The 16,698-nt window shown below is 53.1% G+C and overlaps 1 protein-coding gene across 2 annotated transcripts in view; it reads right to left on the reverse strand.

Moving 5' to 3' along the window:
* Nucleotides 1-669: 669 nt before the first annotated feature.
* The window catches only part of SYMPK (symplekin scaffold protein), a 30,943-nt gene continuing 14,914 nt past the window's right edge, over nucleotides 670-16,698 (reverse strand). The window contains exons 14-27 of one of the 2 annotated variants that reach the window (XM_075608766.1): nucleotides 15,709-15,932; nucleotides 14,837-14,918; nucleotides 14,613-14,726; nucleotides 13,703-13,850; nucleotides 13,104-13,264; nucleotides 12,354-12,462; nucleotides 9,579-9,679; nucleotides 9,244-9,334; nucleotides 9,017-9,118; nucleotides 7,771-7,958; nucleotides 5,132-5,308; nucleotides 4,843-4,932; nucleotides 4,484-4,672; nucleotides 670-908 (exon numbers count right to left, since the gene is read on the reverse strand). In XM_075608766.1, coding sequence (XP_075464881.1) covers nucleotides 765-908; nucleotides 4,484-4,672; nucleotides 4,843-4,932; nucleotides 5,132-5,308; nucleotides 7,771-7,958; nucleotides 9,017-9,118; nucleotides 9,244-9,334; nucleotides 9,579-9,679; nucleotides 12,354-12,462; nucleotides 13,104-13,264; nucleotides 13,703-13,850; nucleotides 14,613-14,726; nucleotides 14,837-14,918; nucleotides 15,709-15,932 — 1,920 coding nt within the window. In that variant the 3' untranslated portion in view covers nucleotides 670-764. Of the gene's footprint in view, nucleotides 909-4,483; nucleotides 4,673-4,842; nucleotides 4,933-5,131; nucleotides 5,309-7,770; nucleotides 7,959-9,016; nucleotides 9,119-9,243; nucleotides 9,335-9,578; nucleotides 9,680-12,353; nucleotides 12,463-13,103; nucleotides 13,265-13,702; nucleotides 13,851-14,612; nucleotides 14,727-14,836; nucleotides 14,919-15,708; nucleotides 15,933-16,698 lie in introns of those variants that run through there. The other variant, XM_075608767.1, reaches the window with a different exon arrangement.

Here is a 16,698-nt window from a genome sequence, read left to right on the forward strand (position 1 = left end):
CGGCTGGTCTCAGTGGTGTGAGGCTGATTACTTGCCTCCCCAACCTGTTACTTATGTGCCATTTGTGTATGTTTATTCCGTGGCAGGACCCTTTGCAGCTCATGAGACCATACATTTATTAGGCGTCAGTCATATTAGATGTGATTTTGTGTGTTCACAGGATTGTTCTTTTTATATATATTTTTGAGTGTTATTTTTCTTGTGATTTTAAAAAAGAAATTTTGTTACTTTTGTAAAACACCAGTTTCTTTTCTGGTTCGTTTAAAAATTATTATTATTATATTCCCTAGCACCGTCAGCTTATGTGCATTATATACATTTATTTAGCCGATTTTGGTATTTATATTAGCTTGTCTGTGGCAGGGTTTTTTCGACACACACACACACACACACACACACACACACACACACACACACACACACACACACACACACACACACACACACACACACACACACACACACACACACACACACACACACACACACACACACACACACACACACACACACACACACACACACACACACACACACACACAGTATAATATAGTCATTATCTCTATCCATCCCCATCTCTACGTAACCATCTATTCATGTTTCTATCCTCACAGGGGTTACAGATCTAAGCACTTTCAGGCGCAAAATTGAAGACGCAGGTCCAACGTGTCAAATCGAGCACTTTTATTCGTTGGTATGGTGGAATTCGTTGGTATGGTCGGAGGAAGCTGCGTCTCTTATGGTGCCAAAGTGGGATTAGGGGGTCACAGGGCCTCGGCTTCATCGGCTCCAGGACTCTGATCCATGGGCTCCTCGGGGACGGGAGACTGTGCTTTACCTGCAGCTGCGTCACTAGACTCCTCCGGAGATCCCTCCTTCCCGCGGAGTGCGGGGGACAACCGGGGCTTCTGTGAAAAGAAGGAGTGTGAGGAGGGAAGTGGGGGAGAGACTGACACGCAGACACAGCCTGAGATAGTACACAGACAAACTGGCACAAATATGTGGGCGGACAGACATACAAACACAGATACATAGATAGATAAGACAGACATACATACAGATACATACACAGATAAGAAAGGTAGATTGCACAGATACCCAAATAAAGCGATACACAGATGCAGGGCTGCCAACAGGGGGGGGGGGGGGGGCAGCCGGTACTGCTGTCTCTGTGGGTTTAGGGCCTGGCCCCCCTTCCTGCAAGTAATTTATTTGCACAGGACATTGGGTTGCAGCAGAAAGCGCAGAGGGGGACATCCCTTACCCTGTGAAGCATGGAGGGGATAGGGCCTTAATAAATGGGCAGAGCATCAGGGAGAGCAGAGAACAGTTCAGTGCATGGAGTGGGCGGGGCATCCATCAGTGGGAGGGGCCTCCGTGAGAGCCGGGAGAAAAGTGCAGAGCATGATGCAGAGTAAGGTGAGAGGGAAGGGCTGGATCAGGGGGCCAAAGGCAGCCATAGAAGGAAGAGACGGAAGCAAAAAGTGACTTACATAAGAGGGAAAAGAAAGGAACATGAGGGGGAGGAGAGAAAGAAAGACATGAGGGGGAAAGCATGAGGAACATGTGAGGGGGGAAAGCATGAGGAACATGTGAGGGGGAAAGCATGAGGAACATGTGAGGGGGGAAAGCATGAGGAACATGTGAGGGGGAAAGCATGAGGAACATGTGAGGGGGGAAAGCATGAGGAACATGTGAGGGGAAAGCATGAGGAACATGTGAGGGGGAAAGCATGAGGAACATGTGAGGGGGAAAGCATGAGGAACATGTGAGGGGGAAAGCATGAGGAACATGTGAGGGGGAAAGCATGAGGAACATGTGAGGGGGAAAGCATGAGGAACATGTGAGGGGGAAAGCATGAGGAACATGTGAGGGGGAAAGCATGAGGAACATGTGAGGGGGAAAGCATGAGGAACATGTGAGGGGGAAAGCATGAGGAACATGTGAGGGTGAAAGCGTGAGGAACATGTGAGGGGGAAAGCATGAGGAACATGTGAGGGGGAAAGCATGAGGAACATGTGAGGGGGAAAGCATGAGGAACATGTGAGGGGGAAAGCATGAGGAACATGTGAGGGGGGAAAGCATGAGGAACATGTGAGGGGGGAAAGCATGAGGAACATGTGAGGGGGGAAAGCATGAGGAACATGTGAGGGGGAAGGAAAAGAGATGCTGGGGAGAAGATAATTATAATTTTTAGAGAGAGGATGAAGATGTAAATAAGAAAAAGCCATGGGGAGAAAGACTAGCTTGAGGGGAGGGGGGGGGAGAGAAAGAGAGAGAAACAGAGACATGCTGAGGGGGGGGGGGGGGAAGAGAGACATGCTGTGGGGGAGGGGGAGATAGAGACATGCTGGGAGGAAGAAATCATGCTGGGGGGAGGCAGACACATGCAGGGGGAGAGGGAAATACATATGCAGGGGAGAGACAGACATGCTGGGGAAAGAGAGAGGGGAGAGGCAGACATGCTGGGGAAAGAGAGAGGGGGAGAGGCAGAGATGCGGGGGAAGAGAGAGGCAGAGATGCGGGGGGAAGAGAGAGGCAGACATGCGGGGGGGAGAGAGAGGCAGACATGCGGGGGGGAGAGGGAGGCAGACATGCGGGGGGGAGAGAGAGGCAGACATGCGGGGGGGAGAGGGAGGCAGACATGCGGGGGGGAGAGGGAGGCAGACATGCGGGGGGAGAGGGAGGCAGACATGCGGGGGGGAGAGGGAGGCAGACATGCGGGGGGAGAGGGAGGCAGACATACGGGGGGAGAGGGAGGCAGACATGCGGGGTGGAGAGGGAGCGAGGCAGACATGCGGGGGGGAGAGGGAGGCAGACATGCGGGGGGGAGAGGGAGGCAGACATGCGGGGGGCGTGAGAGGGGCAGACATGCGGGGGAAAGAGAGAGGCAGACATGCTGGGGAAGAGAGAGAGGCAGACATGCTGGGGAAGAGAGAGAGGCAGACATGCTGGGGAAGAGAGAGAGAGGCAGACATGCTGGGGGGGGGGGAGAGAGGCAGACATGCTGGGGGGGGGGGAGAGAGGCAGACGTGCTGGGGGGGAGAGAGAAGCAGACATGCTGGGGGGAGAGAGAGGCTGACATGCTGGGGGGAGAGAGAGACAGACATGCTGGGGGGAGAGAGAGACAGACGTGCTGGGGGGAGAGAGAGACAGACGTGCTGGGGGAGAGAGAGGCAGACGTGCTGGGGGGAGAGAGAGGCAGACGTGCTGGGGGGAGAGAGAGGCAGACGTGCTGGGGGGAGAGAGAGGCAGACGTGCTGGGGGGAGAGAGAGGCAGACGTGCTGGGGGGAGAGAGAGGCAGACGTGCTGGGGGGAGAGAGAGGCAGACGTGCTGGGGGGAGAGAGAGGCAGACGTGCTGGGGGGAGAGAGAGGCAGACGTGCTGGGGGGAGAGAGAGGCAGACGTGCTGGGGGGAGAGAGAGGCAGACGTGCTGGGGGGAGAGAGAGGCAGACGTGCTGGGGGGAGAGAGAGGCAGACGTGCTGGGGGGAGAGAGAGGCAGACGTGCTGGGGGGAGAGAGAGGCAGACGTGCTGGGGGGAGAGAGAGGCAGACGTGCTGGGGGAGAGAGAGGCAGACGTGCTGGGGGGAGAGAGAGGCAGACGTGCTGGGGGGAGAGAGAGGCAGACGTGCTGGGGGGAGAGAGAGGCAGACATGCTGGGGGGAGAGAGAGGCAGACATGCTGGGGGGACGAGAGAGGCAGACATGCTGGGGGGAGAGAGAGGCAGACATGCTGGGGGAGAGAGAGGCAGACATGCTGGGGGAGAGAGAGGCAGACATGCTGGGGGATAGAGAGGCAGACATGCTGGGGGATAGAGAGGCAGACATGCTGGGGGATAGAGAGGCAGACATGCTGGGGGGAGAGAGAGGCAGACATGCTGGGAGAGAGAGGCAGACATGCTGGGAGGAGAGAGAGGCAGACATGCTGGGGGGGGAGAGAGACGGACATGCTGGGGAGAGAGACGGACATGCTGGGGGGGGAGAGAGACGGACATGCTGGGGGGGGGAGAGAGACGGACATGCTGGGGGGGGGAGAGAGACAGACATGCTGGGGGAGAGAGGGAGCGGGGGAGGGATGGAGAGAGGGGGAAGAGATGCCATGGGAGGGAAGAGAAAGACCTTAACATTTAAGAAAAATAACATGAAGGAGACAATAAGTGTGTCTGGGGGAGAAAGAAATTAAGGGAAATAGATAAGAGGGGAAGAAATTGAGAAACACATGGGGAAGAAAAGAGTGAGAGCCATGAGGGGAAAAGAAGATAAATACATGAGGAGAGAATAGAGCAACAGAACGGGAAAGATAGAATTACACGAAGGGGCGGGGGGAGAGAGGAATGAATAAGGGGTCGGGGAAAAAAAAGAGCGATACTTGACAATGCAAAGTAGGTACAAATATAATTGTTGTAACTGTTGACGAACATAGGATGGGGCCCAAGAAATTCTGTTGGCAGCCCAGGTGGATAGGTGTACAGATTGATCACCTCATCCTCTTCCTCCTCGTCCATAGTCATGAAGATATTGGGCGTGTCCATCACTGTCCCCTTCCCAATTGCCACTTCGTGTGGGCTTGGGCCCACCCGCCCCTTCTGCTCCTCCAGGATCTTTCTCTTTAAGGTCTTCTCCTGAGCAAGGCGTAGGGCAATGAGGTCCTGAGAGGTAACGTCCTTCTCCTGCAGTGACAGAGGGAACACTGATAGAGTGACACAGAGGGGACCTGGGACTTCCTTCCCCAGCCCGCATGGTCACAGACTTAGGGTACTTGAGCATCTGTCCTTGTCCTCACACAGTGATGGAGCGGAGAGTCTGTCCCTTCCCCTCCTGCAGGGTGACTATGACTCACCTCTTCTACATATTGAGCCTCTTCTGACTCCTGCTCCATTCTGGATTCAGCCTCTAGGATCGTGATGATGGAGTGAGGGACATGAGCCAGCTGTGGGGACAGAGAGGGACATAGTCCTAGAGATGCTAGGCTCCGCCTCCTCCATCCCTCCGCCCGTAGACTTAAGTCACTCTCCCTCCCCCTCCCTCCGCATACTGCCCTCTTCCTTCCGCAGACTAGTCTCTACCCCCTCCCCATGCAGACTACACTCACCTCCCCACACACCAGTCCTAGCAGAGCCCCCACTCACCTGGTGGGGGGTGAAGGCCTTTACGTGAGATAGGAGGGGGTCTCGGATGTCGGGGGAGGTCTGGAGAACGGAGAGGAGCTGGGGTGGAGGTAGCTGGAGCAGCACACTGAATGACTGTGGTTTGGTTCTCTGACAGCACTTTATGAAGCCCTCCCAAACCTTTGGGTACTTCCACACCTGGGGGAGATTGGACAAAAAAGGGAGACAGACAGAGAGACGGGGAGCGTGTGAGAGAGAGAGCGCAAGAGCGAGCGAGACGGGGAGCGGAGAGAGAGAGAGTAAGAGAGATGTGGAGCGGAGAGAGAGAGAGAGAGCAAGAGAGACGGGGAGCGGAGAGAGAGAGAGCAAGAGAGACGGGGAGCGGAGAGAGAGAGCAAGAGAGACGGGAGCGGAGAGAGAGAGAGCAAGAGAGACGGGGAGCGGAGAGAGAGAGCAAGAGAGACGGGAGCGGAGAGAGAGAGAGAGCAAGAGAGACGGGGAGCGGAGAGAGAGAGCAAGAGAGACGGGAGCGGAGAGAGAGAGAGAGAGCAAGAGAGACGGGGAGCGGAGAGAGAGAGCAAGAGAGACGGGAGCGGAGAGAGAGAGAGAGCAAGAGAGACGGGGAGCGGAGAGAGAGAGCAAGAGAGACGGGAGCGGAGAGAGAGAGAGAGCAAGAGAGACGGGGAGTGGAGAGAGAGAGAGCAAGAGAGACGGGGAGCGGAGAGAGAGAGAGAGCAAGAGAGACGGGGAGCGGAGAGAGAGAGAGAGCAAGAGAGACGGGGAGCGGAGAGAGAGAGAGAGCAAGAGAGACGGGGAGCGGAGAGAGAGAGAGAGCAAGAGAGACGGGGAGCGGAGAGAGAGAGAGAGAGCAAGAGAGACGGGGAGCGGAGAGAGAGAGAGAGAGCAAGAGAGACGGGGAGCGGAGAGAGAGAGAGAGCAAGAGAGACGGGGAGCGGAGAGAGAGAGAGAGAGCAAGAGAGACGGGGAGCGGAGAGAGAGAGAGCAAGAGAGACGGGGAGCGGAGAGAGAGAGACAAGAGAGACGGGGAGCGGAGAGAGAGAGAGAGAGCAAGAGAGACGGGGAGCGGAGAGAGAGAGCAAGAGAGACGGGAGCGGAGAGAGAGAGAGAGAGCAAGAGAGACGGGGAGCGGAGAGAGAGAGAGAGCAAGAGAGACGGGGAGCGGAGAGAGAGAGAGAGCAAGAGAGACGGGGAGCGGAGAGAGAGAGAGAGAGCAAGAGAGACGGGGAGCGGAGAGAGAGAGAGCAAGAGAGACGGGGAGCGGAGAGAGACAGAGAGAGCAAGGGAGACGGGGAGCGGAGAGAGAGAGAGAGAGCAAGAGAGACGGGGAGCGGAGAGAGAGAGAGCAAGAGAGACGGGGAGCGGAGAGAGAGAGAGCGAGCAAGAGAGACGGGGAGCGGAGAGAGAGAGAGCGAGCAAGAGAGACGGGGAGCGGAGAGAGAGAGCAAGAGAGACGGGGAGCGGAGAGAGAGAGAGAGCAAGAGAGACGGGGAGCGGAGAGAGAGAGAGCAAGAGAGATGTGGAGCGGAGAGAGAGAGCAAGAGAGACGGGGAGCGGAGAGAGAGCAAGAGAGACGGGGAGCGGAGAGAGAGAGCAAGAGAGACGGGGAGCGGAGAGAGAGAGAGAGAGAGCAAGAGAGACAGGGAGCGGAGAGAGAGAGCCAGAGACGGGAGCGGAGAGAGAGAGAGAGAGCAAGAGAGACGGGGAGCGGAGAGAGAGAGAGCAAGAGAGACGGGGAGCGGAGAGAGAGAGAGCAAGAGAGACGGGAGCGGAGAGAGAGAGAGCAAGAGAGACGGGGAGCGGAGAAAGAGAGAGCAAGAGAGACGGGGAGCGGAGAGAGAGAGAGAGCAAGAGAGACGGGGAGCGGAGAGAGAGAGAGAGCAAGAGAGACGGGGAGCGGAGAGAGAGAGAGAGCAAGAGAGACGGGGAGCGGAGAGAGAGAGAGCAAGAGAGACGGGGAGCGGAGAGAGAGAGAGAGAGCAAGAGAGACGGGGAGCGGAGAGAGAGAGAGAGAGCAAGAGAGACGGGGAGCGGAGAGAGAGAGAGAGCAAGAGAGACGGGGAGCGGAGAGAGAGAGAGAGAGCAAGAGAGACGGGGAGCGGAGAGAGAGAGAGCAAGAGAGACGGGGAGCGGAGAGAGAGAGAGCAAGAGAGACGGGGAGCGGAGAGAGAGAGCAAGAGAGACGGGGAGCGGAGAGAGAGAGCAAGAGAGACGGGGAGCGGAGAGAGAGAGCAAGAGAGACAGGGAGCGGAGAGAGAGAGCAAGAGAGACAGGGAGCGGAGAGAGAGACAGTGAGACGGGGAGTGGAGAGAGAAAGCGAGAGAGAGTCAGGGAGCAGAGAGAAAGCGAGAGAGACGGGGAGCGGAGAGAAAGGCGGGAGCAGAGAGGCCAGGAGAGGAGAGAGAAAGAGAGCACCGGAAGCGTAGAGCGAGAGCACAAGCACAAGAGAGAATAGAGCGTGCGCCAGGAGCGGTGAAAGAGACAGCTCATCGGGAGCGGAGAAAGAAAGAGCGCACCGGGAGCGGAGAAAGAGAGCGAGTGCGAAGACAGAGACAGGTGGAGGAGAGAGTCTCGTGCTGGGAGGTCACATACTAGAGGATCAGGAGAAGCCTATACACCCCACCCAGGACCATTATGTACACCTGCTTGTATATAAGGCGGGTGAGGATGTTCATGATGAAGCCCCCTAGCCGGGGGTACATGGCCAATGCCTGGATGACTGTGCGCATGAGCAGGATGGGGAGGGGGGAGGTCTCCATAAGCTGCTGTAGGACCACGGCCAGGACCTCCGATGTGTAAACGGCCCGTGCCGAGAAACACAGGTTAGTGGCTAAGAGAGAGAAAGAGAAAGAGGGAGCGAGAGGAGTGGAGCAAACAGGGGAGGGGGGTGGAGGGGAACAAAAAGGGGAGGGGGTGGAGGGGAGCAAAAATAGAGAGGGGGGAGCAAAGAGCGAGAGAGGGAGAGAGAGGGGGGGAAGCGAAGAGAGAGAGAGAGAGCGGGGAAGCGAAGAGAGAGAGAGAGAGAGAGAGAGAGAGAGAGAGGGGGAAGCGAAGAGAGAGAGAGAGGGGAAGCGAAGAGAGAGAGAGAGAGAGGGAGAAGCGAAGAGAGACAGAGGGGGAGTGAAGAGAGAGGGGGGGAGCGAAGAGAGAGGGGGGGAGCGAAAGAGAGAGGGGGGGAGCGAAGAGAGAGGGGGGGAGCGAAGAGAGAGGGGGGAGCGAAGAGAGGGGGGGAACGAAGAAGAGAAGGGGGTGAGAGAAGAGAGAGGGGGAGTGAAGAGAGAAGGGGGGAGCGAAGAGAGAGAGAGAGGGGGAGCGAAGAGAGGGGGGGGAGCGAAGAGAGGGGGGGCGAAGAGAGAGGGGGGGGAGCGAAGAGAGAGGGGGGAGCGAAGAGAGAGGGGGGAGCGAAGAGAGAGGGGAGGGAGCGAAGAGAGAGGGGGGGAGCGAAGAGAAGGGAAGAGATATAATAGGTATACATATACTGTATTAGAATATACGTGCAATAACCATATACAAATATTCACATCGGCTATCTAGCAGCTTGCACACACCAATACTCACAATGCACAGATATGTGGGACAGTAGGGATAAGGACGCAACGCAGCGAGGGGGGGATGGGGCACAACGCAGCGAGGGGGGATGGGGCGCAACGTAGCGAGGTGGGATGGGGCGCAACGTAGCGAGGGGGGATGGGGTGCAACGCAGCGAGGGGGGGATGGGGCACAACGCAGCGAGGGGGGATGGGGCGCAACGCAGCGAGGGGGGATGGGGCGCAACGCAGCGAGGGGGGGAGCGGCGCAACACAGCGAGGGGGGGGGGGCGGCGAAACGCAGCAAGGGGGAGCGGCGCAACGCAGCGAGGGGGGGGTTTACAACCCAGCAGTCTCTCACCCTTGATGACAGACTTCATGTCACACTTGGAGGAGTCGATGTTGTGTAGAGCGATTAGAAGGTCACCAGGGGTCAGAGGGGACATGGTTGAGGCAATGTCACCTGAGGTGGAGGAGAGACAGAGGGGACACGTCACTGGGCAAACCCCCCTCACCCTGCGGCTCTTGCTTCATTCTCTCTCCTCACCAGGTCTTTCATTCTATTTTCTTCCAATCCCTCCCCCTTACCATGCTGTGTCCCCAGCAGTCTGTTGAATACTTCCTTCACCACAATCGGGTTCAGTTTGATGAGTTTCGGCAAAGCTTGTATTACCTCTTTCTACAAGAGAGGCAGGGGAAGGGTTAAGCGCTGTGCGGGTCTCTCGCGGCAAAGAGGTTAAGCGCTGTGCGGGTCTCTCGCAGCAGAGAGGTTAAGCGCTGTGCGGGTCTCTCGCGGCAGAGAGATTAAGCGCTGTGCGGGTGTCTCGCAGCAGAGAGGTTAAGCGCTGTGCGGGTGTCTCGCAGCAGAGAGGTTAAGCGCTGTGCGGGTCTCTCGCGGCAGAGAGGTAAGGGCTCTGTCTCACCTTGTCCAGCCCGTTCAGCACGGGGATAAGGAATCGGACGTCCGGAAGACGCTTCTGATATAAATCACGGACCCGTTTTACCAGCTCAGGAGATGGAGAAACTGAAGATATATACAGAAAAAATCAAATATATATTTATATACACAAATGTGTATGTGTGCGTATGTGTGTGGTGTGATGTACGTGTACGTATATGTGTGGTGTGATGTGCGTGTACGTATATGTGTGGTGTGAAATGCGTGTATGTATATGTGTGGTGTGTGTACGTGTATGTATAAGTGGTGTGATGTGTGCGTGTATGTATGTGTGTGTGTGTGGTGGTGTTTGCGTGTTTGTGTGTGGTGGTGTTTGCGTGCGCGTATGTGTGTGCGTGTATGTGTGTGCGCATGTGTGTGCGCATATGTGTGTGCGCATATGTGTGTGCGCATGTGTGTGCGCATATGTGTGTGCGCATATGTGTGTGCGCATATGTGTGTGCGCGTGTGCATGTGTGTGCGCGTATGTTTGTGCGCGTATGTGTGTGTGCGCGTGTGCATGTGTGTGCACATGTGCATGTGTGTGCGCGTGTGGCGTGTGCATGTGTGTGGTGTGTGCGCGTGTTCATGTGTGTGGTGTGTGCGCGTGTGCGTGGTGCGTGTGCGCATGGTGTGTGCGCATGGTGTGTGGTGTGTGCGCATGGTGTGTGGTGTGTGCGCGTGTGCATGTGTGTGGTGTGTGCGGGTGTTCATGTGTGTGGTGTGTGCGGGTGTTCATGTGTGTGGTGTGTGCGCGTGTTCATGTGTGTGGTGTGTGCGCGTGTGCATGGTGTGTGCGCGTGTGCATGGTGCATGGTGTGCGCGTGTGCGCGTGTGCATGGTGTGTGGTGTGTGCGCGTGTGCGTGCGTGCGCATGGTGTGTGGTGTGTGGTGTGTGTGCGGTGTGTGGTGTGTGCATGGTGTGTGGTGCGTGTGCATGGTGTGGGGTGTGTGCGCGTGTGCATGTTGTGTGGTGTGTGCGCGTATGCATGTTGTGTGGTGTGGGCGCGTGTGCGCATGTGAGTGGTGCGTGTGCATGTGTGCGGTGCGTGTGCATGTGTGCGGGGCGTGTGCATGTGTGCGCATGTTTGTGGTGCGTGTGCATGTGTGCGTGCGCGTGGTGCGTGTGTTTGTCTGTTAACTAACAGACTTGAAACAGGGGGACAATTGTTAATGCAAGTGTACCTCTCTCTAATAAATTAACCCTACGCGTTTCAACACAAGGTGTCTTCGTCAGGGGTTTAACTATTACAGTTTTTTGACCGGATCGAAGACTATCCAGCTTCTAAGTTCAACGTCGCGCGAGACGTGAAGAGGCTCCCCCACGTGATGCGGAAGCGGCGAGTGTGGCAGAGACAAGCCGTGCGTTTGGAGAGACTGGACGCATCGATCCCCAGTCGGACTAACGAAGAGGAGATTGAGGCAGAGGGCAGCTGTGCGTCTGGAGACGCGGATGACATTCATTTACTAACTTGCTGAAGAGGGGTGAGTGAGTCGACGGAGACTTAGGAAGAAGAGGCAGGCTAGCCCCTTCCTTCTCCCCCCCCCCCCCTCTCCTCCCCTCCCTCTCTCCGCCAGCGTTCCACACTGCTTTACAGCAGATACACTACACATATCCCACCACCCAGAAGATCATCACGGAGAGTAAGGAGAACTACTGCACATATTTCCTTCCGGTGTGAGCATCAATATATGCGACAGGAATTATACTTAAAGTCTTTATAAAGACTGGTATCAATATCTGGACATTGTTACTCCACTGAGTTTAAGTGTATCCTCTCTCTTATTTATATTGTTTTGTTTGTTTTAACTATATTTAGTAAAGTTTTTACAATTCTAAGAAGACTACTATTCATTCATATATTGCATTGAATTGATTATCTACAATCCTGATTGATAGAATTATACCATCGTTTCAAATCCATATTAACGATTCACACTCCGAATTGTTTACAGCAAGGAATCTTTTTGTTCCTCATCTGATAGAGTGACATTTGTTTTTTGCGATTCCCCTCCCTGACGGTGTTCTGTGGCTTGATACATTGTGACATTTCACTTTATATATAATTTTTTCCCCCTCCCTCTCCCTTTTTTGCGCCTAGGTCATCTTCACCCAAATCTCTCTCTCGGCGTTGGTGGGGCCGTGGACCTAACTGGCAGCATTTAAGATAAGGGACAGGTAGTTTAATGGTAGCACCTCCTCTAATATTGTGTTGCATAATTGATTGTGTTTTATTATTTATATATTGAGTTTAATTACAGTCTTGATGCGCTAGTGTTCTTTCTTTTCTTTTATATATATATATATATATATATATATATATATATATATATATATATATATATATATATATATATATATATATATATATATATATGAGAAAAGAAAGAAAAAGAGTCCCACTAAAAGCACTCAAGCAATAATAGTTTTATTATTGCTTGAGTGCTTTTAGTGGGACTCTTTTTCTTTCTTTTCTCATATATTATTGTCCCCAGCACCGTCATTAGGTCATTATAATTATTAATTTGATCTTATTTTTTGATTATAGCAATTTTGTGTTATTTTTCTAGTTAGTTGCAGGCTTATTTGTTTGTTTTGATATATACATATATACATATATATATATATATATATATCATATATAAAATACATATATACATATACACATACACATAAGTATGTATATGTGAGTACATCTAAGTATGTATAAAAATGTGAAGGGCATAGCTTGTGCTGCAGCTCCACCCACGGGGATGGTACCTTTGTCTGTCAGGATGTGCAGGCATCTCGTCACCAGAGTCTCCGCCCCCTTAGGGCAGTTCTCCACCAATAGTAGCAGTTCGGGCGAGTTCATTCCCATTCCACGGATCTGTAGGGGCAATGAGGGGAAATTAACTCCCCCTGGAGGAAAATAACACAAGGTCTCCCCCTTAACGAGACTTAATATCCAGAGTTCCTCCCACAATTAATTAACCATGTTTATTTTGAAAATCTTACAATCTCAATTTGAGAAAGGGCTCGGAATTTTGGTGAAACACCACGACACGCCGTGTTGTCATTTTCACGTTATTACCCAGAATCCCTGGCTTCAGTGGAAGCACTGTTTGCTAAGCGATAATGGGGAAAGACAGGGTTGCAGAGCTGTTTGAGACATGTGACTGTGCTCACAAGTGGTATATTTATTTACTGGACGGTGGAGAGTTTGTCACTTTTTTACCGACCATAACCTTTTCAAATCATTCCAGAACGTTCCTTCCTATACTTCACAATTTCCAGTATAATTCCAGCCTTTGTACTATTCTTTGTGACATTTCCATTTGAAACTGGAGAAAAGTACACCTTGCTTCACACATTTAGCATTTCTAATTCCAATTTAATTTCCTAAACGTGTTATTGTTTCTGCTCTAGTATCAACACTGCCTGGGCCTGCCAGCGGGGGGTCCCAAACGAGCAACCCCATACCCTCAAGATCATACCCAGGGCACCCAAGCCCCCCACCTCTCCCCTTACCGGTGTCTCGATAACCCTCAGCACAGTGCGCTTGATGTCTGCTGTGGCCTCCGTGTAGACGGCGGCCAGCTCGTGAATCAGTTTGTGATTCTGGGGCAGGAGAGCCAGGTACAGATACAGACACTGCTTCACGGTGTCCTCTGTCCAGGGCGCAGCCACCTCTGGGGGGGGGGGGGGGTGAGAAGACGGGCGTTACTTCAAAGACCAGCGCCACTTAGAACTGCAGCTATGTCCATTACTGTGTAATTAACAGTTAATTCATGTTTATTACATTATAACTGCTATAGCGTATTAGTTTGCCATTACAGGTAATGTTAATTACAGTAGTACTGCTTTAAAAGTTTATTACTGTGTAATTAATAGTTTAATACTGTAATGTGCATCACATTAATGCTGCTATCAGGGTACCGAAGCTTATTACTGTGTAAATCACAGTTAATGTTAATTATAATTAGAACTCCAAGTGCTTATTTCTATGTAATTAACAGGTAAGTTACAGGTGGATAATGTTCATTATTACGGCAGTCGGACTATACGATCTTCTTACTGTGCTATTAACACAGATGCCAAGGACCGGTGGTCCTTGGGGGGGCCCCCACCTGTGTCCTTATCGCCCCCAAAGAGCACAGAAGGGGGGTTGGGGTGAACGAGAAGCTGGAGATAGTTGAGGGCGTATTTCTCAATGTACTGACGGAGACTTTCCTTATCATACATCCGTTTAATGAAGAGGAGAGACTGCTGACGGACCTGAGGAGAGAAAAAACAGCAGGGAGCGTGAATGGAGGGGGAGAGAGAGAGAGAAGAGAGAGAGGAGAGAGAGGAGGGGGAGAGAGAGGAGAGACTGCTGACGGACCTGAGGAGAGAAAAAACAGCAGGGAGCATGAATGAAGGGGGAGAGAGAGAGAGAGAGGAGGGGGAGAGAGAGAGAGAGGAGGGGGAGAGAGAGAGAGGGAGGGGGAGGAGAGAGAGAGAGAGGGAGGGGGAGGAGAGAGAGAGAGAGAGAGAGAGAGAGAGAGAGAGAGAGAGGGAGAGGGAGAGGGAGAGGGAGGGGGAGAGAGAGGGAGAGGGAGGGAGGGGGAGAGAGAGAGAGAGAGAGAGAGAGTGGAGGGGGAGAGAGAGAGAGTGGAGGGGGAGAGAGAGGAAGGGGAGAGAGAGGAGGCGGAGAGAGGAGAGACTGCTGGCGGACCTGAGGAGGAGTGAAAAACAGCAAGGAGCGTGAAAGGAGGGTGAGAGAGGAGGGTGTGAGAGAGAGGAGAGACTGCTGGTGGACATGAAGAAAGAAAGAAGGAAAGAACAGGATGGAGGATGAGAGAAAAGTAAGAGAGAAAGAACAGGAGGGAGCGTGAGAGGCAGAGTGGAGAGGGATGTTGTAATGTTGTAGCAGAGTGGTACTGATGTAGTGGTAAAATAAGAGTCTAGGATTTTGTCCTAGCCGTGTTAGAGCAGAGAGGTAGTAGTGGTGATGTAGCAGGGATGACATAGAGCTGTGGTGTAGCAGAGATGTAGCACCTTCTCTTTCTCGTGTGAGCTGAGGTTCAACAAGATGCGCAGATACTGGAATTGACGTGCGGGGCGAGTGAGAATCAGGTCCCGCAGGGTGGACATTCCAAGGTAACTGCGGCCCTGCAAGGAGAAAGAAGTAGAGAATTGTGTGTTCAAAGGCTGGTGCCACGCACAGCTGGCAGAGGGAATCGCGCCGCTGGTGGTTTGGCAGAGAGCGCAGTGCCACGCACCTCGTCTTCACAGTACTTCCTGATCACCTCCAGCGCGCTCTCAGTCAGCAGCGGAGCCTCCAGCACAACCTTCGTAAAGACTCTTCGGGTGGGGGGGGAAGCAAATATATAGATGTCAATGTGGCACATAGCCCTTGAGGTGTCACACAGTGCTAGCTGTCTCACCCTATCCCACTGGAGGCAGGTCAGAAAGACTCTGGTCAGACAGATCTAGGCAGGGCCGTCTGGGAATATTGCGGGGCTCCGTGCAGGGACGTGTGCTGCGGGGTCTCTTACCTTCTCCTTCGCCTCCTGCACGGTCCTCGTCATGGCGCCGCAACATCAAATGGCGTTGCTTTGCCATGACAATTGGGTGTAACACGACATCGCGTGTCATGGCAATGCGCAACCACAGGGTGTCCCGTGGTCATAGCAACATGGTGCCGCATGCTGTCACGCGACGTTCCGTTGTCATGGCAGCGCAATGCCATTTGATGTCGCGGCGCCACGATGAAGGACCCTGCAGGAAGAGATGGCGAAGTAGAAGGTGAGAGTGTTAGAGGCCCCACGTTCTCCCCCGGCAATCAGTTTAATTGTTGTGGGGAAGAGCGCCGGGTCTCTGTAGCCGCGGGGCTCGGTGTAGTGGCACCGATGGCACCTCCATCAAGCCAGCCCTGTGCCCCAGGGGTGTCAGACACACTAGTCCAAGTGGTCTTATCCATCCCTCTGGTCGGTCCTCTCCTGAAGACCGGTCACACAATCCTAGAGTTGTCACACACTAGTCCCAACAGTCTCAGCCGTCCCTCTGGTCAGGCCTGTCCTACAGGTGGGTTAGTACTCTGGTCAGACAGCCCTACAGGTGTCACACAAACACTAGACCCTAGCGGTCTCACCCGTCCTTCTGGTCGGGGCGCTCCTGCAGGCCAGTCAGTACTCCGGTCAGACAGTCCTGGTAGCCGGACATCCCACCGCTCATGTACTCGCAGTACTCCTGGTACAGCCAGGCCAGTGCTAGTTCCAGCCGCCCGCGGGGATCAGCAAGCACGTGGGACAGGACTTCAGCCTTCAGGGATGGCTCCAAATGGGTAACCAAGCGGGCCAGGACTTTCACACGCACCTGAGTATATAATCACAGTTACATATACACACACATCTGTAACGTGACGTCCCGTCGTCATGGCACGTGTATCTGTCCATATAACTATACAAGCGTACATGTATACACACAGATTTCATATATTTTACATATCAGGACATAATAACAATCATCTGTTCCTTAGCAGGTCTTAACATTAGGTAAATACAACCTCAGATGAACAACAACACATGACATATTGCACCGTGTCATGATTTATTTAGGAAAAATAAAGCCAAAATGGAGAAGCTATGTGTGAAAAACGAAGTACACTCTTACTGCTTCCATAGGAATTAAGATGCTAAGTAGCAGACAGGTGCTGCTAATCAAATGCCCTTGGTTAATTGATCATCAGCAAGTGTGACCACCTCTATAAAAGCCGAAGTTTCAGCAGTTTGCTGGTCTGGAGCATTCAGGTGTGTGTTAACACAATGCCAAGGAGGAAAGACATCTGCAATGATCTTAGTGAAGCAATTGTTACTGCCCATCAAACTGGGAAGGGTTATAAGGCCATTTCCAAACAATTTAAAGTACATAATTCTACATTGAGAAAGATTATTCAAAAGTAGAAAACATTCAAGACAGTTGCAATCTTCCCAGGAGTGGACGTCCCAGCAAGTTCACCCCAAGGTCAGACCGTGCAATGCTCAACGAAATTGTAAAAAAAAACAAGAGTTACATCTCAGACTCTACAGGCCTCAGTTATCATGTTAAATGTTAAAGTTCATGACAGTACAATTAGAAAAAG

Source organism: Ascaphus truei, chromosome 7 (assembly GCF_040206685.1).
Source record: "Ascaphus truei isolate aAscTru1 chromosome 7, aAscTru1.hap1, whole genome shotgun sequence".
Lineage (NCBI taxonomy): Eukaryota > Metazoa > Chordata > Amphibia > Anura > Ascaphidae > Ascaphus > Ascaphus truei.